The sequence below is a fragment of the Nomascus leucogenys genome, chromosome 8 (assembly GCF_006542625.1).
Source record: "Nomascus leucogenys isolate Asia chromosome 8, Asia_NLE_v1, whole genome shotgun sequence".
Lineage (NCBI taxonomy): Eukaryota > Metazoa > Chordata > Mammalia > Primates > Hylobatidae > Nomascus > Nomascus leucogenys.
The window spans coordinates 35,731,125-35,755,623 of NC_044388.1; the positions used below are offsets into that span (position 1 = coordinate 35,731,125).

General features: G+C 37.6%; 1 protein-coding gene across 2 annotated transcripts in view; it reads right to left on the reverse strand.

Moving 5' to 3' along the window:
* Window positions 1-24,499, reverse strand: part of TEX15 (testis expressed 15, meiosis and synapsis associated) — an 87,368-nt gene that overhangs the window by 48,809 nt on the left and 14,060 nt on the right. Inside the window, exons 1-2 of one of the 2 annotated variants that reach the window (XM_003269545.2) lie at window positions 14,398-14,468; window positions 12,959-13,103 (exon numbers count right to left, since the gene is read on the reverse strand). In XM_003269545.2, coding sequence (XP_003269593.2) covers window positions 12,959-13,103; window positions 14,398-14,400 — 148 coding nt within the window. In that variant the 5' untranslated portion in view covers window positions 14,401-14,468. Of the gene's footprint in view, window positions 1-12,958; window positions 13,104-14,397; window positions 14,469-24,499 lie in introns of those variants that run through there. The other variant, XM_030816446.1, reaches the window with a different exon arrangement.

Below are 24,499 nucleotides of genomic sequence, written 5' to 3' on the forward strand. Positions count from 1 at the left end.
ACATCTTGCTGGGATTTTGATAGGAACTGCAATAAACCTTCAGATAAATTTGTGGTGAACTGATGTCATTATGTTGAGTCTTTTAATCCATGAACACACTACATCTCTCCATTTATTTAGATTTCTTTTTAAAAAAAAATCAGTATTTTATAGTTTATAGCATAGAAACCTTACACATTTTGTTATATTTGTACCTAAGTATTTCATTTTAAAGTTATTATCTTTTATTTTACTTTGAGATGAAATCTTGCTCTGTCACCCAGGCTGGAATGCAGTGGCGTGAGCTCAGCTCATTGCAACTTCCCCGTCCTGGGTTCAAGGGATTCTCATGCCTCAGCCTCCCAAGTAGCTGGGATTATAGGCACCCACCACCACACCTAGCTAATTTTTTTTCTGTTTTTAGTAGAGATGGGGTTTCGCCAAGTTGGCCAGGCTGGTCTCCAACTCCTGACCTCAGGTGATTCACCTGCTTCAGCCTCCCAAAGTGCTGGGATTACAGGTGTGAGCCACCATGCCCAGCTGCTCAAAGTTACTTTAAATGGTATTTTAAAAATTGTTTATTTCCATGTGTTCTTTGCTAGTATTTAAAGGTATAGTTGACTCATGAACAATATGGGTTTGAACAGTGGGACAACTTATACTTGGATTTTCTTCCACCTCTGCTACTCCTTAAGACTGCATGACCAACTCCTCCTCTTCCTTAGCCTACTCAATGTGAAGATGATAAAGATGAAGACCTTTATGGTGATCCACTTTCATTTAAGGAACAGTAAACATATTTTCTCTTCCTTGTGATTTTCTTAGTAACATTTTCTCTACCTTACCTACTGTAAAAGTATAGTAGCATATAATACATATATAAAATTATGTGTTAATCAACTGTTCATATTATCAGTAAGGCTTTAGGTCAACAGTAGGCTATTTGTATTAAAAGTTAAGTTCTGGGGGAGTGAGTTATACACAGATTTTTCAGCTGTGTGTTTTGGGGAGTGGGGAGGGGGCAGGGGCGGAATCAGTACCCCTAACCCCTGGGTCGTTTATGAGTCAAATGAACAATTGTTTTTTTCTGTTTTCATTGTATCCAGTGACCTTGCTGAACTATTACTAGTTCCAAGTTTTCCTTTCTTTTTTTTTTTTAAGATTCCTTAGGATTTTCCATGCAGACCATCATGTTCTCTTCAAATAGAGATAATTTTATTTCTTCTTTTCCAATCTGAATACCTGCTAATTCCTCTCCTTGGCTTTTTGCACTGGGTACAACTTCCAGTATTATGTTGAATAAGAGTGGTGGAAGAGAACATTCACCTCTCAGTTGTGTGCAATAATTCATTTTAAATATTGAACTCCATTTGCTAATATTTTGTTTAGGATATCTGCATCAATTATCATGGACACTGGTCTGTGGGGTGTTTTCCATATTATATTGGTCTCCTCTTGGAACCATGGTAATATTAATCTCATATTATTATTCTCTCAATTTCTATTTTCTGGAAGAGATTGTATGGAGTTTCTGTTCTTTAAATCTTTAGAATTCTCCAGTGAAACCATCTGGGTTTTTAAATTTCCTTTCTAACCATGAATTAAATTTAATTGTTGTAAGACTATTTAAATGATCTATTTAGAACTACATGTGTTTAACAGTTTGTACTTTTGATACAACCTGTGGGCCAGTAGTGATAACCCATTTCATTCTTGATAGTGGTTAATTAATGGCTTCTTTTTCCTTTGTCAGACTTGATAAAGGTTTGTCAATTTAATCGATCTTTCCAAACAACCATCTTTTTGTTGTAGTTTCATTAATTATCCTTTCATCTTGACAGTGTTTTTTTTTTGTTTTTTTTTGAGACAGAGTCTTGCTCTGTCACCCAGGCTGGAGTGCAATGGGCACGATCTTGGCTCACTGCAACCTCCATCTCCCAGGTTCAAGCAATTCTCCTGTCTCAGCCTCCCGAGTAGCTGGGATTACAGGTGCATGCCGCCATGCCTGGCTAATTTTTTGTATTTTAGTAGAGGCGGGGATTTCACTGTGTTGCCCAGGCTGGTCTTGAACTTCTGAACTCAGGCAATCCACCTGCCTCGGCCTCCCAAAGTGCTAGGATTACAGGCGTGAGCCACCGCACCCAGCCTTTCTTTTTCTGGTTTCTTAAAAGGTTGAAAGCTTAAGATTATTGATCTGAAACACTCCCTCTTTTCTAATGTAAACATTTAGTGCTATGAACTTCCTTGTTAGCAATGCTTTACCCATGTCCCTCAAATTTTGGTATGTTGCCTTTTCATTTTAGTTATATATTTATTTCCTTTAAAATCTCATGACTATTTCAAAATGTATTATTTACTTTACTTTTTGCAGAGATAAGGTCTCACTATGTTTCCCAGGCTGGTCTCAAATTCCTAGCCTCAAGGAAGCCCTGTGCCTCCTACTTACTTTCCAAGTGTCTTTGGAGGATTTACTTTTCTGTTTGCATGTTGTCAGAGAACATATTCTGTATGATTTCTATTTATTTATTTATTTACTTATGAGACAGAGTCTCGCTCTGTCACCGAGGCTGGAGTGCAGTGGTGCAATCTCGGCTCACTGCAAGCTCCGCCTCCTGGGCTCACACCATTCTCCTGCCTCAGCCTCCCAAGTAGCTGGGACTACAGGCGCCCACCACCATGCCCGGCTAATTTTTCATATTTTTAGTAGAGACAGGGTTTCACCGTGTTAGCCAGGATGGTCTCAATCTCCTGACCTCGTGATCTGCCCGCCTCAGCCTCCCAAAGTGCTGGGATTACAGACATGAGCCACCGCGCCTGGCCTCAATTCCTCTAAATATGTTGATATGTATCTCATGGCCCAAGACGTTGTCTATTTTGATGCATGTTCCACAGGTGCTTAAAAGGTCATTCTGCTACTGTTAGGTACAATAATTTATAAATGTCAATTAGATCCTGTTGATTGACAGTGTTAGATTCTTCAATATTCTTTCTGATTTTCTGCTTAGTTTTATCAATTGAGGGTACAAAGTCTCCAACTATAATTCTAAATTTGTCCATTTCTCCTTTCAGTTTTAACAGTTTCACTTCATATATTCTGAAGGTCTGATGTCTGATACATACATATTTTAGACTGCTGTATCTACTTGGTGGACTGACCTTTTCATCATTAAGTAACATCCCTCTTTGTTCTTGGAAATTTGCTTTTCTCTGAAGTCTACTTATCCACCATTAATATAGTCACTCTTATTTTATTATTTGTATGGCCTATCTCTTTTCATATGTCTACATTCCACCAACTTATATCACTACATTTGAAATGAGTTTGCCAACAGTAGTTGGGTTGTGTTTTTTTAATCCATTCTGTCAAAGTGTCTTTCAATTGGTATATTTAGATCATGCATGATCAATATAGTAATGATATGTTAGGGCTTAAGCCTATGATGTAATTATTTATTTTCTGTTTTTCCTTCTGTTTGATTTTCTATTTCATTTTTCCTGCCTTCCTGTGGGTTGCCTGAACATTTTTAAAATTCCATTTTGATCTACCTATACTGTTTAAAACAACTTAATTCTGAGATATTTAGATTCATTTGTAAAAGATAATGCAGAGATCTCATATACCATTCATCTAGTTCCCTGTAATAGTAACATTTCACGTTATAATTATCTGAAATACCTCCTCTATATACACTGAGAACCACATCAAAGAATTTTTTTTTTTGTGATTTGTGCTACAACTGTCAAACATAACTAGGAAAACTCAAGAGAAGGATGATCTGTTATATTCACCTATTATGTTTAACCTTTTTTACTTCTTCCTTCATTCCTAATGTTCCCAGTTTCCTTCTTTACTAGCTTCTGTTTGGAGAACTTCTTTTAGCTATTCTTTCAGGGTATGTGTGCTGATGAAAAATTCTTAGTTTTACTTTATCTGAGAGTATCTATTTTACCTCCATACCTGAAAGATATTTTTGCTTGGTACAGAACTCTGGGTTCAAAATTATTTCTTGCATTTGAAAAATGCGGTGTTACTTTCTCTGGACTCCATGATTTCTAATGAGGCATCGTTTGTCAAATAATTTTTCCCCTGTAAATAATGTGGTTTCTTTCTAGTTGCTTTCAAGATTTTTTCTCTGTTCTTAGCTTTTAAAGTTTTATTATGATGTGCATTGGCATGAATTTTTGGGGGGTTTTATGTTTGGGGTTTTTCAGCTTCTTGAATGTATAGGTTTATGCCTTTTGCCAAGTTTGGGAAATTTCTAGCCAATATTTCTTAGAATACTTTTTCAGCCCCACACTCTTTCTCCTCTCCTTCTGGCACTAGGACAAAGATGTTAGATCTTTTGCTATTGTTCCACAAGTCTCTCAGGTTCTGTTCATTTTTCTATTTTCTCTGTGTTGTTCAGGTTGAGTAATTTCTATTCTTAGAAGAATAGAAAGAGAAGAGTATCTCTATTCTTCTCTTGAACCCACTGAGTATTTTTTTTTTCTTCACAGACTTTTTTTTTTTTTTTTTTTTTTTTTTTTTTGAGACAGAGCCTTGCTCTGTCACCCAGGCTGGAGTGCAGTGGTGCAATTTTGGCTCACTACAACCTCCACCTCCCTGGTTCAAGCAATTCCCCTGCCTCAGCCTCCTGAATAGTCACCACACCCAGCTGTTTTTTTGTGTGTTTTTAGTAGAGACGGAGTTTCACCATGTTGGCCAGACTGGTCTCGACCTCAAGCAATCTGCCCGCCTTGGTCTCCCAAAGTGCCAGAATTACAGGCGTGAGCCCCCTACACCCAGACTTCACAGACATTTTTAGAATAGTTTTAGGTTCACAGCAAAATTTGAGAGGAAGGTACAAAGATTTCTCATATACCCTATGCCCTCTGACATGCACAGCCTCTTCCATTATCAATCAACATCTTCTCCCAAAGTGGTACATTTTTTTTCTTTACAACTGATGAATCTACATTGATACATCATTATCACTAAGAGTCAATAGTTTACATTAGGGTTCACTTTTGGTGTTGTACATTCTACGGGTTTAAAAAATGTACAATGCAAATATCCATAGTGTCATCCAGAGTATGGTAATATCATACAGAGTAGTTTCCTTTGTTTTGTTTTTTGAGATGGTCTTATTCTGTCGCCCAGGCTGGAGTGCAGTGGTGCGATCTCGGCTTACTGCAGCCTCGACCTCCTGGACTCAAGTGATCCTCCCATCTCAGCCTCCCAAGTAGCTAGGATTATGCCACCAGGTGTGTGCACCACCATACCTGGCTAATTTGTGCAGAGATGGGGTTTCACTACACTGCCCAGGCTTGTAGTTTCAATGCCCTAAAAGTCCTCTATGCTCTGCCTTTTCATCCCTCTTCCCTGTCCCAAACCCTAACAACCACTGATCTTTCTACTGTCTGCCTTTTCCAGAATGGAAAACATATGGTATGTAAATTTTTTAGATAGGCTGCATTCAATCAGCCAATCTAAAAAGGCGACATGTGCTTTTAAGATTCTTCCATTTCTCTTCATGACTTGATAGCTCATTTCTTTTTTAGAGCTAAATAATATTCTATTGTCTGGATATACCACTTTATCTGTTCATCTACATTAGGATAACTTGGTTGCTTCCAAGTGTTAACTATTATGAGTAAAGCTGCTATAAACACCTGTGTGCAGGTTTCTATGTGAACACAGGCTTTTAACCTATCTATGTAAATACCAAGAAGTGTAACTGCTGGAACATATGGTAAGAGTATGTTCAATTTTGTAATAAACCACCGTACTGTCTTCCAAAGTAGCTATACTATTTTGCATTCCCACCAGCAATGAATCGGAGTTTCTGCTGCCCCATTCCCTCACCTGTATTTAATGTCATCAGTGTTCTGGATTTGGGCCATTCTAATAGGTGTGTACAGGTACTTCACTATTCTAATTTGAATTTTCCTGAAGACATAAGATGTGAAACATCTCGTCATATGCTTATTTGCCATCTGTGTATCTTCTTTGGTGAAGTGTATGCTAAAGTCTTTGGCTCATGTTTATTAATTTCTTGATTTTTTTTTGAGATAGGGTTTTGCTCTTGTGGTGAGGCTGGAGTGCAGTGGTGCGATCTTGGCTCACTGCAACCTCCGCCTCCTGGGTTCAAGTGATTCTCCTGCCTCAGCCTCCCGAGCGGCTGGAATTACAAGCGCCCACCACCATGCCCGGCTAATTTTCGTATTTTTAGTAGAGACAGGGTTTCTCCATGTCAGCCAGGCTGGTCTGGAACTCCTGACCTCAGGTGATCCACCTGCCTCAGCCTCTCAAAGTGCTGGGATTATAGGCATGAGTGACTGTGCCCGGCAGGCTCCTTTTTTTTTTTTTTTTTGGAGACAGAGTCTTGCTCTGTCACCCAGGCTGGAGTGCAGTGGTGCCATCTCGGCTCACTGCAAGCTCTGCCTCCTGGATTCACGCCATTCTCCTGCCTCAGCCGGCAGGCTCATTTTTAAATTGACTTGTTTTTTTTATTGTTGAGTTTAAGAATTTTTGTATGTATTTCACATAACAATCCCTTATCTGATATGTGTTTTGGAAATATTTTCTCTTTATTACAATTAAACATTTCTGTTCTGCAAAAGACAATGTCAAGAGAATAAAGTCTGGCTATTCAATCCTTTCTTTCACAAACTACACCTTTGGTACTGCAACTAAAGTCACTGCCAAACCCAACATCATCTAGATTTTCTCACATGTTATCTTCTGTAATTTTTATAGTTTTGTGTTTTACATTTAGGTCTGAGGTATATTTTGAATTAATTTTTGTGCAGGATGTTAAGGTCTGTGTCTAGATTCCCTTTTCTGCATGCGGGTGTCCAGTTGCTTCAGCAATATTTGTTGAAAAGACTTTGTTCTATTTTCCTGCCTCTTCTTCATCAAAGATCAGTTTATATTTACATGGCTCTATTTCTGGGCTCTCTATTTTATTCCATTGCTTGATTTGTCTGTTTTGTTTTTTTTTTTTGCCAACACCACCCTGCCTTAATTACTGTAGCTTTATAGTATGTCTTGAAGTAGTGTCAGTCCTCTGACTGTTCTCTTTCAATATTGAGTTGGCTATTCTTAGTCTGTTGCTTCTCCATATAAACTTTTTCTTAACTTTTATTGTAAATTGAAAAATTGTAATTGTATATATTCAAGAGGTACAATGTGACATTATATGCATACAACACAGAATGATTAAATCAAGCTAACACATCCATTGCCTTGAATACTTATTTTCTGTGGTGAAAATATTTGAAATGTACTCTCTTAGCAATTCTGAAATACACAATTATTAATTATATAGTCAATCTGTTGTGCAAGAGACCTTAAAATTTATTCCTTCCGTATCCGAAACTGTGTGCCATATAAACTTTAGAATCAGTTTGTTGGTATGCACAAAATAACTTGCTGAGATTTTGATTCAGGTGACAACGAATCTGTAAATCAAGTTGGGAAAAACTGGTATCTTGATAATACTGACTTTTCTTATTCATAAATGTGAAATCTCTCTATTGGGTTCAGTTTTTTCACCAGAGTTTTGTAGTTTTCCTCATATAGACTTTGTATGTATTTAGTTAGACTTAAACCCAGGTATTTCATTTTTTTGCTGCTAATATCAATGGTATGTTTTAAATTTCAAATTCTACTTGTTCACTGCTGGTATATAAAAAAGCAATATCATATATTAACCTTTATCCTGTAACTTTCCCCATAATCGCTTATGAGCTCCAGGAGAGTTTTTTGTGGATCTTTTGATTTTTCTATAGATATGATCATGTCATCTGTGAGAACAAACAGTTTTCTTTTTTCTCTCCCAATATGTATACCTTTTATTTCCTTATTTCCTTTTCTTGCCTTATTGCATTAGCTACTACTTCCAGTACAATGTTGAGAAGCAGTGGTGACAGACATCCTTGCCTTGATCTTAGTGTGAAAGCTTTAAATTTTTCACTGTTAAGTTAGCTGAAGGCTTTTCGTAGATTTTTTAAAAATCAAGTTGAGGAAATTCCTCTTTATTCCTAGCTTACTGAAAGCTTTTTAACATGAATGGGTGTTAGATTTTGTCAAATGCTTTTTTTTTTTTGCATCTATTGATGTGATCATATGATTTTTCCTCTTTAGATGATGGATTACATTAATTGACTTTCAAATGTTGGACCAGCCTTACATACCTAGGATATATTCCAGTTGGTCCTGGTATGAAATAAAGACAGAGTCTTGCCCAGGCTGCAGTGCAGAAGTGTGACTATGGCTTACTGCGGCCTCGATCTTCAGGGATCAAGCAATCCTCCCACCTCAGCTTCCCAAGAAGCTAGGACTACAGGTGTGCGCCACACCAGGCTGATGTAAAAATTTTTTTCGACAGACAGGGCCTTGGCTATGTTGCACAGGCTGGTCTCAAACTCCTAGCCTCAAGTGATCCTCCCACTTTAGCCTCCCAAAGTGCTGGATTACAGGCATATGCCTGGCTATAAAATTCTTTTTATACATTATTGAATTTGATTTGCTGATACTTGGCCGAAAAATTCTGCATCTATCTTCATGAGTGATATTGTCTGTTTTTCTTTTTTTTTCCAGACAAGGTCTCGTTCTGTTGCCCACGTTTGAGTGAAGTGGCACAGTGGCATGATCATGGCTCACTACAGACTTGACCTCCCAGGCTCAAGTGATCCTCTCACCTCAGCCTCCTGAGTAGCTGGCACCACAGGCACATGTCACCATGCCTGGATAATTCTTGTATTTTTTGTAGAGATGGGGCTTTTTCATGTTGCCAAACTGGTGTCAAACTCCTGGGCTCAAACAAATCTCCCACCTTGGCCTTCCAAAGTGCTGGGATTATAGGTATGAGCCGCCATGACTGGCCCTGTAGTTTTTTTTTTTTAATGTCAATTTTATTTTTCCTTCTCCATTTTTTTTTTTAGAGACAGGGTCTCACGCTGTCATCCAGAGTGGAGTGCAGTGCTGTGATCATAGCTCACTGCAGCCTTGAACTTCTGGGCTTAAGCCATCCTCCTGCTTTGGCTTCCCAAATAATGTTGAATTTAGACGGTAAGTGTAGGCAGCTCTTTAAATTTAACCAATTCTCATCCTATGGATTCAGAGACCACAGCTGAATATCCAGGAGATAATGATTCCTGGCTATTCCTTCTCAGTATTTTCTTTTTAAAAATTTTTTTTATTTTACTTTAAGTTCTGGGGTACATGTGCAGAATATGCAGGTTTGTTACATAGATATATGTGTGCCATGGTGGTTTGCTGCACCTATTGACCTATGTCATCTAGGTTCCCTTCCCTTGACCCCCACCCTCCAACAGACCCCAGTGTGTGTTGTTTCCCTCCCTGTGTCCATGTGTTCTCATTGTTCAACTCCACGTATAAGTGAGAACATGTGGTGTTTGGTTTTCTGTTCCTGTATTTGCAGAGGATGATGGCTTCCAGCTTCATCCATGTCTCTGCGAAGGACATGATCTCATTCCTTTTTATGGCCACATATTCCATGATGTATATATACCACATTTTCTTTATCCAGTCTATATCACTGATGGGCATTTGGGTTGGTTCCATGTCTCTGTTACTGTAAATATTGCTTCAATAAACATGTGTGCATGTGTTTTTATGGTGGAATGATTTATATTCCTTTGGGTGTATACCTAGTAATGGGATTGCTGGGTTAAATGGTATTCCTGGTTCTAGATCCTTGAGGAATTGCCACACTGTCTTCTACAATGGTTGAACTAATTTACATTTACATTCTTGCTTGACTCTTGGGATCAAGCGTTCCTCCCACCTCAGTTTCCCAAGCAGCTAGGACTACAGGCGTGCGCCACACAGGCTGATTTTTAAATTTTTTTCTAGAGACAGGGGCTTGCTATGTTGCACAGGCTGGTCTCAAACTCCTAGCCTCAGGGCATGAGCCACAATCCCAACGGTGTAAAAACATTCCTATTTATCCACAGCCTCACCAGTATCTATTGTTTCTTGACTTTTCAATAACTTCCATTCTGACTGGCGTGAGATGGTATGTCATTGTGGTTTTGATTTGCATTTCTCTAATGATCAGTGATGTTGAGCTTTTCTTGGCTCTGCAGTTTTCTTCTAAGTTCTTTAACTTGTTTTGGTATTAAAATAATGCTCCTCTAAAAGCATGAGTCAGAAAGTATTCCTTCTACTTGTATCTTCTGAAAGAGATTGTAGAGAATTGGTATAATTTCTTCCTTAAATGTCTACTAGCACTCACCAGTGAACCTATCTGGTCCTGGTGCTGTATTGGAAGGTTATTAGTTATTGATTCCATTTGTTTAATAGATAGATTTAGGCCTATTCAGATCATATATTTCTTCTTGTGTGACTTTTTGCAGATAGTGTCTTTCAAGGAATTGGTACATTTCATCTAGGTCACCAAATTTATGGGCCTAGAGTTGTTCATAGTATCCCTTATCCTTTTAATGTCCATAGTAGTTGTGGTGATGTCCTCTCTTTTGATTTCTGATATCAGTAGTTTGTGCTCCCTTTTTTTTTCTTAGTTATCCTGGCTACAGGCTTATCAACTTTACTGATCTTTTCAAAGATCCAGATTTTCATTTTGATTTTTTTCTATTAATTTTCTGTTTTTAATTTCATTCATTTCTGCTCTAATTTTTATTATTTCTGTTCTTCTGCTTATTTTGGATTTAATTTGTCCTCTTTTTTCTAGTTTCCTAAGGTGTAAACTTAAATTACTGATTTTAGATATTTGTTTTCTAATATATGCATTCAATGCTATAAATTTATTCCTGAGTACTGCTTTTGCTTTATCCTACAAATTTTGTTTTCCTTTTCATTTAGTTCAAGGTATTTCAACATTTCTCTGGAGATTTCTTCTTTGATGCTTTTATTATTTAGAAGTGTGCTGTTTAATCTCAAAGAATTTGGGTATTTTCCAGCTATCTTTGGGTTACTTATATCTAGTGTGGGCCCCCTACTTGATCATCTTAATTAATTCCATTGTGGTCTGATATGGTTTGGCTCTGTGTCCCCAACCAAATCTCATCTTGTAGCTCCCATAATTCCCATGTGTTGTGGGAGGGATCCGGTGGGAGATGACTGAATTATGCGGGCAGGTCTTTCCCGTGCTATTCTCGTGATAGTGAATGGGTCTCATGAGATCTGATGGTTTTAAAAACAGGAGTTTCTCTGCACAAGCTCTCTCTCTTTGCCTGCTGCCATCCAGGTAAGATGTGACTTGCTTCTCCTTGCCTTCTGCCATGATTGTGAGGCTTCTCCAGCCATGTGGAACTGTAAGTCCATTATAAACCTCTTTCTTTTGTAAATTGCCCAGTCTCGAGTATGTCTTTATCAGCAGCATGAAAATGGATTAATACATGGTCTGAGAGGTGACTGTATGATTTCTACTATTTCAAGTCTCTTAACATGTGTATTATGGCCAAGGTACGGTCTATCTTGGTGAGTCTTGTGTGTGCTTGAGAAGAATGTCTAATGTGCTACTGTTGAATGGAATAGTCTACAGATGTCTATTATATCAAGTTGGTTGATGGTGTTGCTGAGTTCAACTATGTCCTTAGTGATTTTCTGTCTGTTGGATATGCCCATTTCTGATAACGGGGTATTTCCAACTATAATAGTGGATTTCTCTATCTCTCCTTGCAGTTCTATTAGTTTTTGCCTGAGTTTTTATTTTAATTAAATTTTCAGTTCTAAGTCTTCTATTCGGTTATTACATATTTCATTTCTTTGATGAGATTTTCTAGCTTTTCATTTGTTTCCAAAGTGTCTGTAACGGCTTGTCCAAGTATCTTCATGGTAGCTGCTTTAAAAGTCTCTCAGTTAATTATAGTTCCAACACCTGTGTCAATCTTGATGTTGGCATCTATTGAGTATCTTTTCTCATTCAAGTTGAGATTTTCTTGGTGTGTGTTAAGATGAGCGATTTTTACTGTATCCTGGTCAACTGGGGCATTTTTATGGACTCTAGATTATATTTAATCTTTCACTTCAGCAAGACTTTACTAAAACTGTGCCGGCAGGAACAATGGCTGGCAGGGAAAGGGGAGCACTGACTCTTTACTACTATGCAGAGGTGAAGTTCTGGCTTTCCACAGGGCCTCCATTTACACCCTGGGGAGTATCCTGTTCCCACTGCAAAGGGCTGGAAGGCCATGGTCCCCACTCATCCTCCACCAACACTGCAGAAGGAGGCCTTGTTACTGCTGGATGTGGTGGAGGTCCAGGCTCTCCACTTTGTTCACTGACTCTAACCCTAGTGGAAAGGACAACTCATCACCACAAAGCAGGGGCAGATATCAACTGACATTGCAGGAGCAGGATGAAGGCAGGGAAGGGAATGCATTATTGCTGTGTGATCCTACTTGGATCACCACTGGCACCATGGGGAAGGAAAGGGGTACCTTGTTCCTGCTGGGTAGGGGGTCAGAGTCCAGGATCCCCACTCAATCTCCTTTGCCATCACCCCAGTGGGAAATGGGAGGGGTATATTAAATGTCAAACAGGTTTCCAACTTTCTAGGCTGCCCTTTTCTTTTCTTAGTCCACCGGCAAGAAAGAAGAGGTTTTTCTTGGGGCTTTTGGGGGAGGTCTGTGCCAGCTGGCATTTCTGTGTTGGGGGCATCTAGTCTGAGATATGGAGGAAACAAAAAGAAAATTGAGGGAACTTACTGCTATGTAATTCCCTGAGTCTCAAATTCCCTAGTTGGTCTGTCTTCTCTCCAGTTTCGAAAGTCTTCTCATATTTGTTTTATAAAAATGTCCAGGGATTTTAGGTGTACTTCGTGGGAAGGATGCAGAACATGTGTCTATTCTATTTTGTGTGGAAACATAAGTACATGTATGTTTAGGGAATTAGAGACCTGAATTAACCTAATTTTATATAGAGTCAAAATAAAAATTGAACATAAACTAAGAATCAGAGAAATACAGTAATAATTACTAAAAAAATTCCCAACCACAGAAATATTACCTTTCTCAGCTGTCTTCCTGATCTTAGGAATGGTGAATTTCTTCAAAGGATTGACTTCACGAGTATTCAACACGGGTTTGCTAGTTGAGCTCATTTGCCACAGTGTATTCTGTTTAGCAGTTTCTTTCATTTCCATTTTGTTGGCCTAAAATCAACCCACGGTTATTAAGCAAAAAGGCCAATAAATACATAAAAGGCAATGGCAGTACAATCATTTAAAAGTTCTTCAACAAAAGTAAATAGCAAAATGTTCTTAGTCAACTGTCAGAAAGTTTCCATCTCAATTTGCCAGTTACCCAAAAAAGAAAATGAGTTTACAACTTTGGTTTTTATATAATATGAAAAATATCAGCTGGGCACGGTGACTCACGCCTGTAATCCCAGCACTTTGAGAGGCTGAGGTGGGCAGATCACTTGAGGCTAGGAGTTTGAGACCAGCCTGGCCAACATGGTGAAACTCCGTCTCTACTAAAAATACAAAAAAATTAGCTGGGTGTGTGGCACATACCTGTAATTCCAGCTACTTGGGAGGCTGAGGCACGAGAACAGCTTGAACCCGGGAGGTGGGGGTTCCAGTGAGCTGAGATCACTCCGCTGCACTCCAGCCTGGATGACAGAGCAAGACTCTATCTCAATATATATGTTTCACATATACATATATTTCACTTATATATACATTTCACATATATATTTCACATATATATTTCACATATATATATATATATGAATTTTTGTTTCTAACGCATTTTTTCCTTGTAATTCATGTAACTGCTATTAGGTAACCAAAAGTCTCCCTGCTCCTGAAAAGCTCAAAAACTTACAGCCATAACAATTTTTATACACATTTGGTAAAATTCTTACCAAATACCCCATTTTTTTTTCTTTCTTTCTTTTGAGACAGGGTCTCTCTGTGTTGCCCAGGCTGGTTTTGAACTCCTGGGCTCAAGTGATCCTCCTGCCTCAGACTCCCAAAGTGCTGGGATTACAGGCATGAGCCACCATGCCCAGCCCAAATACTCCATTTTTAAAAAGCATTTTTTTCCTATACATTTCTGTGACTAAAATGATACTCTCTTTAAATCAAGATCTCTGGCTTTAGAAGAAACTTCAAAAAGTTGTAAACCAACTATTGCTGACTATTCCTACAGCTGATGGTCAACAACAGCCAATCAATCAAGTCAATTGCTTATTGACTACTGTTCCATAGTATCATTCTATAAATGCTTAAGACAACATCAAATACTGCTATACCAGAAATATCAAAAATATTCCTCCCCTTCCATTTTCCCTCTCCTTTCTCTCCCCAAACTCCCCTGCAACCTCCATCCCCTGCCAAATATTGGTTCTTAACCTCTTTAAGTAGAACTCAAGCCGGATTTCAAAAGAAAGCTATGGAGTATACACACGGGGAAATATATATAAGCAGGTATTTTTCATACCATTTCGTCACATGGTTGATGGCCCTCCTGACACCTATCAACTGCTTAGTTCGAACATTACATCACAATCCAAATTAAAAGATGCCAAAATTCTACAGAAGGATCACAAAGGATAAGGTTCTAAGAAGGTTCACAAGGATGTCCCTCTTAATCCCCTCCTGTTCTTTATGAAAGGTGATCTTACAATCACCCAATCAAACATGGATCAGGGAATGAAAAAGACCTCCAGAAAAAAAAAGAAGAAAGCCAGCCCTTCTTCCATTCAGCCACAATGACAGACAATAGTGGGGTACTGCTTTCTAACAAGAATACTCCTAACATGCACCAGCTCTGGAGATACTTGTCAAGGCTGCCATGTTCACTTCGCAGTTTAGTAAGGGGAAGAATGGAAAATAGTTTAGAATGCCTTATGCAATAAAAATCTCTTCGATTAGTCGTGATCTGTAACAACTGCATATAAAGGTAAAGAATAATCAGTTGAATATACTTTACTTGAACAGCCAAGTGCTGGGACAATCCCCAAAGCACAATCCTCAATACTGTCTTTAACTACAGTTAAATTACATATTCAGTTTGGGAGGCCGAGGTGGGTGGATCACGAAGTCAGGAGTTTGAGACCAGTTTGGTCAATATAGTGAAACTCCGTCTCTACTAAAAATACAAAAAATTAGCCGGGTGTGGTGGTGTGTGCCTGTAATCCCAGCTAATCGGGAGGCTGAGGCAGAAGAATCACTTGAACCCAGGAGACGGAGGTTGCTGAGAGCAGAGATCGCACCATTGCACTCCAGCCTGGGCGACAGTGTGAGACTCCGGCTCAAAGAAAAAAAAAATTACATATTCAAGAAAGCTCGATGATTTCAGCTATAGGGTTTCTCTAGCATAATTTACTAATAAAGGAAAGATTTATAAGGTTCACTTCTGTTCCTCAGTCCTTACTTAGGATAATACTTTGCACAAAAAGCTAAGTTTACAACCAATGAAAGACGAATAATCAGGACACAATGGTATTCAATATCCCTCATTAAGTTGCGCTCAGCAATTTTTCAGTTATTACCTTTTAAGTAGGAATAACGTCTCTTTAACTTCAGCCCAAACTTCAGCCATGTTAAAGTGATAACTTCATATTTTTTTTGTTTGGGCTTTTTTTGGGTGGGATATTACATCTTTGATATATATTTCTTTTTGCTCATGTATCACAGACCTATAACCTTTAGATTTATATGTTACATATTACAAATTATATCATATGAAATAGTCCTACAATGATTATATATATTTACATATTATTTATATACATATATATATATAAAAGTAAAATCAGGAAGTTTGAATTCTGAGGATTCATGCTGAGGGTGTCTTCTGGAGTCCTGGGCTATTCTAGATAAAGAAATCAATTCTAAAACATTCGGGACTAGTTAATGTACACGGCAATGCATATATCATGTACTTCATACTACATATGGTATATAAAGTATATACCATATACTTTAACAGATATTCAAAATAATAACTAAAGAACAAAGGAACCAAAAACAAGTTTGCTAACAATTTAAACATCTAATTATATAGGTTTTCAGAGAATGTATGTTATGAACAACTTTAAGCCAATACATTTAAATATTAGACAAAATAATTCTTAGGAAAAAAGCACCACAATTGATTCAAGAAGAAATAAAAACAATGAATAATCCTGTTATTATTATGAGGAAATTAAATCAGTAGAAATTCAATCAAAAGTAAAAATGATAATACATCAGAAATCAGCTGAGTTAATCTCAGAAATGCAAATATTTGCCATTGTCTAGCTCACCTCCTATTCCCTCCACAATCTGCTTTGATTTCTACCTCCATTACTCTACCTAAACAGCAATCTTCAAAGTCATCAATGATCATCCACATCAGTCATTTGTGGTTCACGACTTACTTGGCTTCTCTCTGTTTAATACTCTTGACCACTCTGTTCTTCAAATAACACAGCTTGCCAGACTTCTGTGACTTCATAATCCTGATTTTCTTGGTCTCTTAGTAACTTACCTGTCTGTATCTAGCCTTTATTATTTAATAATTTTTGCTTAAAAGAAAATATTCTTTACATTTTTATTTTTTAATATTTCATCAAACTTAACCTTTGAAAACTTGGTAAATAAAAATAGAACTGTGGTTTTAGTTTGCATTTAATTCATTATCAGTGACACTGAGCTATTTTATTTTTTCTGTGAATCACTTGCTCTTACCTTTTCGTCCATTTTTTTCCACAGAGAAGATAGTATTCTAGTTAATGATTTGTAAGGACTCCATATACAAATAAATTAGTTTTGTCTGTCATATGTATTTTAATATTTTTGTCTTTTAATTTTGTTTCTACATGAGGAAGAAAAACTAATTTTTATATAGTCTCATTTCTGAATCTTTTTTTTTCCTTTGAGACTAGGTCTCACTAGTGTTGCCCAGGCTGGTCTCAAACTCCTGAGCTCAAGCGATCAATAAATGCCTTGGAGAATTCTGGTTTGTCCTCATTGCACTGTGTGGGGGTGAATGAGAGAACCGTCATGGTAAGATGCTGGCTAACTGCACACAGATTTTTGATCCTCATGCCTCAGCCTCCCCAATGGCTAAGTAGCTAGGATTACAGGCACATGCCAACCGTGCTTGGCTATTTCTGAATCTTTTATCACACATCATCACCAAGAGTGTATGAGAGTTCCAGTTTCTCCATATTCTCATCAACACTTGATGTTGGTAGTTTTTACTTTCTGCCAACCTGACAGGAGCAAATGATAACTGACTGTGGTTAGTTTGCATTTTCTCCCTGCCCTCCCCCTTTTTTTTGACAGTGTCTTGCTCTGTTGCCTAGGCTGGAGTGAAGTGGTGTGATCTCAGTGCACTGCAACCTCTGCCTCCTGGGTTCAAGCGATTCTCCTGGCTCAGCCTCCCAAGTAGCTGGGACTACAGGCACGTGCCACCACGCCTGGCTAATTTTTGTAGAGACGAGGGAGGTTTCACCATGCTGGCGAGGCTGGTCTCAGCTTCCTGACCTCAAGTGATCTGCCCGCCTCAGCCTCCCAAAGTGCCTGTAGGCATAAGCCACTGAATCCAGCCCCCAATTTTTGAGAATGATCATGTACTGAGTATATTTATTGGTCATGTTTTCCACATCTGTGAAATACCCATTCAAGTTTTTTACCCGATTTTCTATCAGTTTTATTCTATGTATTTGCAAGAAATCTTTATATGAGATACTATCTTTTTGCTAATTATATTTATTGAAAGTAATTCCCCCCACTTTTAAAAGTTGTATTTTCATTTTCTAAAATAGGTATGTTTAATTTTAGTCCCAACTATGAATATTTTTCTTTATATTTTGTGCTTTCATTTTTGCTTTTGATCAACTTTAAGAAATTCTTCTCCCCAAGATCATAAAGATATCCCATATATTTTCTTCTAAAACTTTCATAGTTTTGCCTTTTACCTTTAAGTCTTTACTTTGCCTCAAATTCATTTTTTGTCTATGGTAAAAAATAAAGGTTCGAGTTTTCCATGTGAATATCAAACTGCTGGCATTTTTTAAAACAACCTTATTCCTACTTTTCTGTAATGCCATCTCTGACATAAACCCATTTTCCACATATGCATGAATTCTGGGCTCTGTGCTCTGTTTCACTGGTGTCTTTCTGTATTCATGCATCAACACCATATTGTAACAAATCTTGATACATGCTTGAGCAAAACCAAAAGAAAAAAAAAACAAATCTTGTTCTTCCACAGCCTCTTTGCACTTTTATACACATTTTAAATTAGGCCTATCTAATAATAAATCTTGTTAGGTTTTAACTGGAACTTAACCCAGTGATCAATCTTAAGATAAGTTACATTGTTATATTAGTTTTCCTATCTGTGAACATGGTATTCAGTTCATTAATGTCTTTCAATAGTTTTATAATTTTTTTCTCTGAGGGTTTTTACACTTCTTTTAAAGTATTTATTCTAAGGTTCTTTATAATTTTTACGTTACTATATATGATATCTTTAAAAGTTATTTTATTCACTACTATGTTTAAAATGATGTTGTAGCCGGGTGCGGTGGCTCGCGCCTGTAATCCCAGCACTTTGGGAGGCCGAGGTGGGCGGATCACAAGGTCAGGAAATCGAGACCATCCTGGCTAACACGTTGAAACCCCGTCTCCACTAAAAATACAAAAAATTAGCCGGGTGAGGTGGCGGGCGCCTGTAGTCCTAGCTACGCGGGAGGCTGAGGCAGGAGAATGGCGTGAATCCTGGGGGGCGGAGCCTGCAGTGAGCCGAGATCGCACCACTGCACTCCAGCCTGGGTGAAAGAGCGAGACTCCGTCTCAAAAAAAAAAAAAAAAAAAAGATGTTGATACTGATAATAAAAATGGCTAACATGTATATAACACTTACCAGGTACCAAACACTTTTCTAAATGCTTTAGATATATACCGATCCATTTAATCTTCACAATATCCCTATGAGATGCCCTTATTTTAAATTAGAAAATAAAAGTGCAGGGAAGTTAAATAATATGTCCAAGGACACAAAACTAGGAAGGGCAGAATCTGGAATTCAAAGCTAGGCAGTGTGGCACCAGAGTGAATGCACTCAATCACTAGGCAAATGACTCCCTGAAACCAATTTCTATATATTGGCTACCCAGCAACCTTGCTAAGCTCTTATTAATTGTAATAATTTAGCTTCATCAACCACCATATCCTCTATGAATAATGGACAGTATAATGACTTACGGTTTTGTTTCTTCCCATCTGATTCTTATGCTATTTATTTCTTGTACCTAGTACAATGTTGAATATAACTGATAATGGCTGGTATCTTGATCTTGCCCTTGATTTTAAAGCGAATGTTTTAAATCTTTTACAATTTAATATGATAAATTCTATTCTTTAGTAGACATGCTGCCATCAGGCTTAATTTTCCTGGGTACAAAATTCTAGAATGACTGCTACTTTCTCTCAACACTCTGAAGATGTTATCACCCCCAATTTAATTGTCATTCATTTATGGGCAATCTTTTCCTCCGGCAGCTTTAAGTGTCTTCTTTGTCTCTTATGTCCTGCATTTTCATCATTATGTTCTAGGCTAGGTATTTGATGAACTTCTTATATCTAACTTTTGGTATCTTTCAACAATTATGTGAAATTCTCAGAAACTTTATCTTTAAATATTGTTGTGACATCATTCTATCTCCTTAGTATAGAACTTCTATTTACCTATGTTCAAATTTCTATCTTTATTCTTCATGTTTCTTAACCCTTCTTCATATCTAAAAATCATATCATGTTTCTTCATATCTAACATCTGGTTCACTGACTCTCTTCAGCTAGGTCTAATCTGCTTCTAGTCCATTGAGTTTTTAACTATAATTATTACTATTTTCATTAATAAGGGTTATATTTGGTTCTTTAAAAAAATCTGCTTCTCACATTTTAAAGCCTTTCTCATTTCTTTAAAAATATACTGTATTTAAACTGGGTGTGATGGTTTACACCTGTACTCCCTGCTACGTGGCAGGCTGTGGTGGGAGAATTGCTTGAGCCTATGAGTTCAAAGCTGTAGTGAGCTATAACTGTACTCCAGCCTGGGCAACATAGCAATGTAGCAAGGAAAAAAATTCTGTCTCTAAAAAACACCCATATTTGATAATTCCAACACCTTAAGTCTCAACTCCGATTCTCCTATTTTTGTGTGTGTGTTATCGTTTGTTTATAATACCCTGCTTCCTGTATGATTGATATATATTATTAATTCATTCACTATTTCCGTAACTCATATTCCTTAAAGCTTGGAACAGGCATAAAGACAGACATCTAAGACCAATAAAATAGGAAAAAGAGTTCCAATATAAACCTTCACATATATGGTGAAATGATGTTCCACAAGGGTGCCAAGACCATTCAGTGGGAGAAAGGACAGTCTGCAACAAATAGTGCCAGGAAAACGATATCCATGTGCAAAAGAATGAAGTTGGATTCTTACTTTAAACCATGTGCAAAAATTAACTGTAAATGGGTCAAAGATTAAAGATAAGAGTTAAAACTATCAAACTGTTAGAAAAAAAAACATAAAGAAAAAGCCTACTGTGAAGGCATTGGGAGGTGGGGCCTTTAGAAGCTGATTAGGTATTAAAGGTGGTGCCTTCATGAAGGTACCCTTACAAAACAGACTGTAAAGACCTCCCTTGTTGCTTCCACCATGTGAAGATGCAGCGAAAAGACAGCTGTCTGTGGACCAGGAAGCAGTCCCTCACCAGCTACCAAATCTGCCAGCACCTTGATCTTGGATTCCCCAGCCTCCAGAACTGTGACAAAGAAATTTCTGTTATCTATAAGTTACTCAGTTTATGGTATTTTGTTACAGCAGCCTGAATGCGCCAAGACAGAGGATTTTTAGAAGATCTCCTATAGGTTAGTTTGAACTGATCTTTAGTCAGCAAGAGCATAATCAAAAGAGCATCATCTGTATGGTAAGATGGAAAATGCCCATACCAAAAAAAATATGTAGTATAATGACTTAGATGTCAACCTTGCACAAAATGACTGTCAACAGTGAGCTGAGATCGCACCACTGCACTCTAGCCTGGGCGACAAAGCGAGACGCCGTCTCAAAAAACAAACAAACAAACAAACAAACAAAAAAACCTGTTAACAAATGTCTGTTGAATTGGTGATAGGGGTACTGAAGGGGTAAAGTTAAATAATACATTGCTTTCCATGGACTAGAAGTTTGGAACCAAGCTTTGTTGAAGGGTCAGAGGATGCCCCTAAGAGGCGATCAGTAAAATCCATCTATTAATAATCCTCCTATTGGACTTAAAGAATGTTGCTGACCTTTCCCTGCCAATTAAGGCATGAGTATCTGGTTAAGCATTAGATCTTTTTTTTTTTTAATGGAGTTCAGACTCAACACCTATGAAGCCATTATGTGACATTCCATTGCATAAATGTATAGGTTATTCAAGGGTTTACATGTCAACACTTTTCAAACACATACTTTTTTTTTTTTTTTTTTTGAGACAGAGTCTCACTGTGTCCCCAGGCTGGAGTGCAGTGATGCAATCTCGGCTCACTGTAACCTCTGCCTCTCAGGTTCAAGCAATTCCCCTGCCTCAGCCTCCCAAGTAGCTGGGACTACAGGCGTCTGCCACCACACCTGGCTAATTTTTTGTACTTTAGTATAGAGACGGGGTTTCACCGTGTTGGCCAGGATGATCTCGATCTCCTGACCTTGTGATCCACCCACCTTGGCCTCTCAAAGTGCTGAGATTACAGGTGTGAGCCACCATGCCCGGCCAAACACATACATTTAAAGAAAGTTCAATATCATCACAGTGACTTGTGAAGTTCTATCTTTCATTTTTTCTCAAATCCTTTAATGTGAAGTTTGACTATTGGTACCTTGGAACTTGGGAGAAGAGTGGAATATCTGCAATGCCTAAATGCAGGACAATGATGACCCATAAAGTTTTTTTAAACTTCCCCTCAACCTTATACATATGAGGTAGAAGTTATTTAAAAAAAGTGTTTCTGGGTTATCTCCATTCTCTTTATATTAAATGAATAGAAAACTAGAAGCAAAAGAGCAAAGAATGCATGGCAGTAGTTTTATCACGCTTTTAATTTAAAATGGTTATTAGGACATAGGCCATTTTTCATGTATTTTCACTCATCTTGTTTACTTTGCCACTGCCAAATCTCAGAGTCTTTTAGAAAGAGATTACCATATTCTGTTGGAGAAGATGAACCATCTATTCAGTCCACTTCCTTAGAGGGCATTAGTGTGATCCAGAGACAAAGGCTTATAGCAACTACACAGTAATTCCAGCAGTTACCTCAGCTCACTACCAGAACCACAAGATTAAAAAAAAAAAAAAAGTCAACATAACTCCCCAAAAGAATGCCCCCATTCTGTTGATATTTGTTTTACTTAGGTTTAAAAGATTTAGACAAGCAGAACCTGTGTGTTTCTTAGAATCAGTGCCTATATTGACCACTTCCTCAGAAACATATGCAGTATCAAAAGAAAGCCTCATACATTAGAATGCACTACACATCTCTAAACCCTTAAAAATTTATAGTAAAACTGTAGTAATTTAAATCATTTGGGGAGAATAAAATCTCAGTATCTGGATAAAAGTAATAAATATATTATGAAGTGCTAACAAATAAAGCCTCTTCCATATTTGTTTTAAAGACTCTAAGACTGAAAGCAATTTTTCCCCCAAGGCAAAAAAGTCTAGAACTGATCATAGTGACCATTTAAAATATGGTGGGTGGTGGGAGGGTATCTAAATTCTCAGGGCCAACCAGTGACAAGTAGCTAAAGATAACCTGGTTAGGAAATTCACACCCTTGTGATTTAACAAACCAACCTTTTACTTCCTTTCCAAATTGTCTTTACAAAATCGGGTTGAAAAGAATTTTTTTGAAAGGATTTATGAAATAACAGAAAGTATTCTGTACAAGAAGTCAGCAGACGTAGGTATCTTGTCCTGATTCTGCCACTCACTAAATGTCTGCTCCTAAGCTTTACTTTCCTCATTTGTGTTTTGGTAAGGCTTAAAGTTGTACTGTAAACTGTAAAATGTTTTGCCTCCTTCTAACACCTATCCCTCTTCCTACCACTTTCAGGCTCTATTTATCTACATTTTCTCTGTGGTTCCACATATAGGCATATTCAAGAAATTGTACACTGTATGCAAGCCGATGCCTTAAAAGTTGGATAGCCTCATTACATTAAACAGTCCAAATTTCTCCTCTACCTTTCCAATTACTTAGAACATTTATTTGCCTAGAGTATTTCCTTCCATGACTATGGTATTTTTGCTTTTTAAATGTCAATAGTGGGTCCAATTCCCATCTGCTGAGAATGAATTTCACTTTAGAATCAACCAAAAATCATTTTAAACCCATATGATTAATATGTGGGTAACCAAATGTGACAAAACCATTTTGACTAAAAATATAAAAATTTTAAGAATCTGTCTAAAAAGCAACTAATTCTCTTTTAAGAGTCAGGATCTCACTCTGACACCCAGGCTGGAGTGCAGTGGTACAATTACAGTTCATTGTAACCTTGAATTCCTGGGCTCAAGCGATCCTTCTGCCTCAGCCTCCTAAGTTGCTAGGATTGCAAGCACATGCCACCTCACCAGGCTAATTTTTTATTTTATTTTTTGAGAGACAAGGTCTCGCTATGTTGCCCAGGCTGGTCTCAAACTCCTCACCTCAAGCAATCCTCCTGCCTCTGCCTCTCAAGTGCTGGGATTACTGGCACGAGCCACTAAGCTGGGCCTCATTTTCTTGCCCTGCTTATGTATTGGTTCAAAAAGTAATTCCAAACCTTGAATACCACAAATGTTCTAAGCAATATTTGCATATTGGCCTGACTTTCAAATTAGTTATTGAAAGTTTCAATACTTACCCTAAATTAAGGTCAATTATGTACAGGACAATATTCTCCACTGGACTACAATTTACCCATTTTTTCTATCTCCAGCACAAAATATACTTCATTATAAAATAAACACCTGCTATGGTCTGAATGCTCGTGCCCCCCTGAAATTCACACATTGAAACCTAAACATCAGAGTGATAGTATTAAGAGGTGAGGCCTTTGGAGATGATTAAGTCTTGAGAACAGACCCCTCATGAATGGGATTAGCATACTTATTAAAGACCCTCAAGGGAGCTAGCTACCTCCTTCCACCACGAAATAACACAATGAAAATGCACCACCTATGAGAAAGCACCTGTTATCCCAGATACTGAATCTGCCAGCCCCTTGATCTTGGACTTCTCTGCTTCCAGAACTGTGAAAAATAAATTTATGTTGTTTATGAGTTACCCAGTTTATATTATGTTGTAGTGGCCTGAGTAGATTAAGACAGTACCCAATAACTATTATCATCAAGAATAAATATTTACATACTTTAAAGTATTTCAATGTGTGATAAAAGACACTCTTCATCTATCTTCTTTATTGCCAAATTATTTATAAATCAATTGTAAAGTAGTTAAAATAAATCAACAAGGTATAAATAAAGCACTAACAAAGCCATTATTTGAAATAC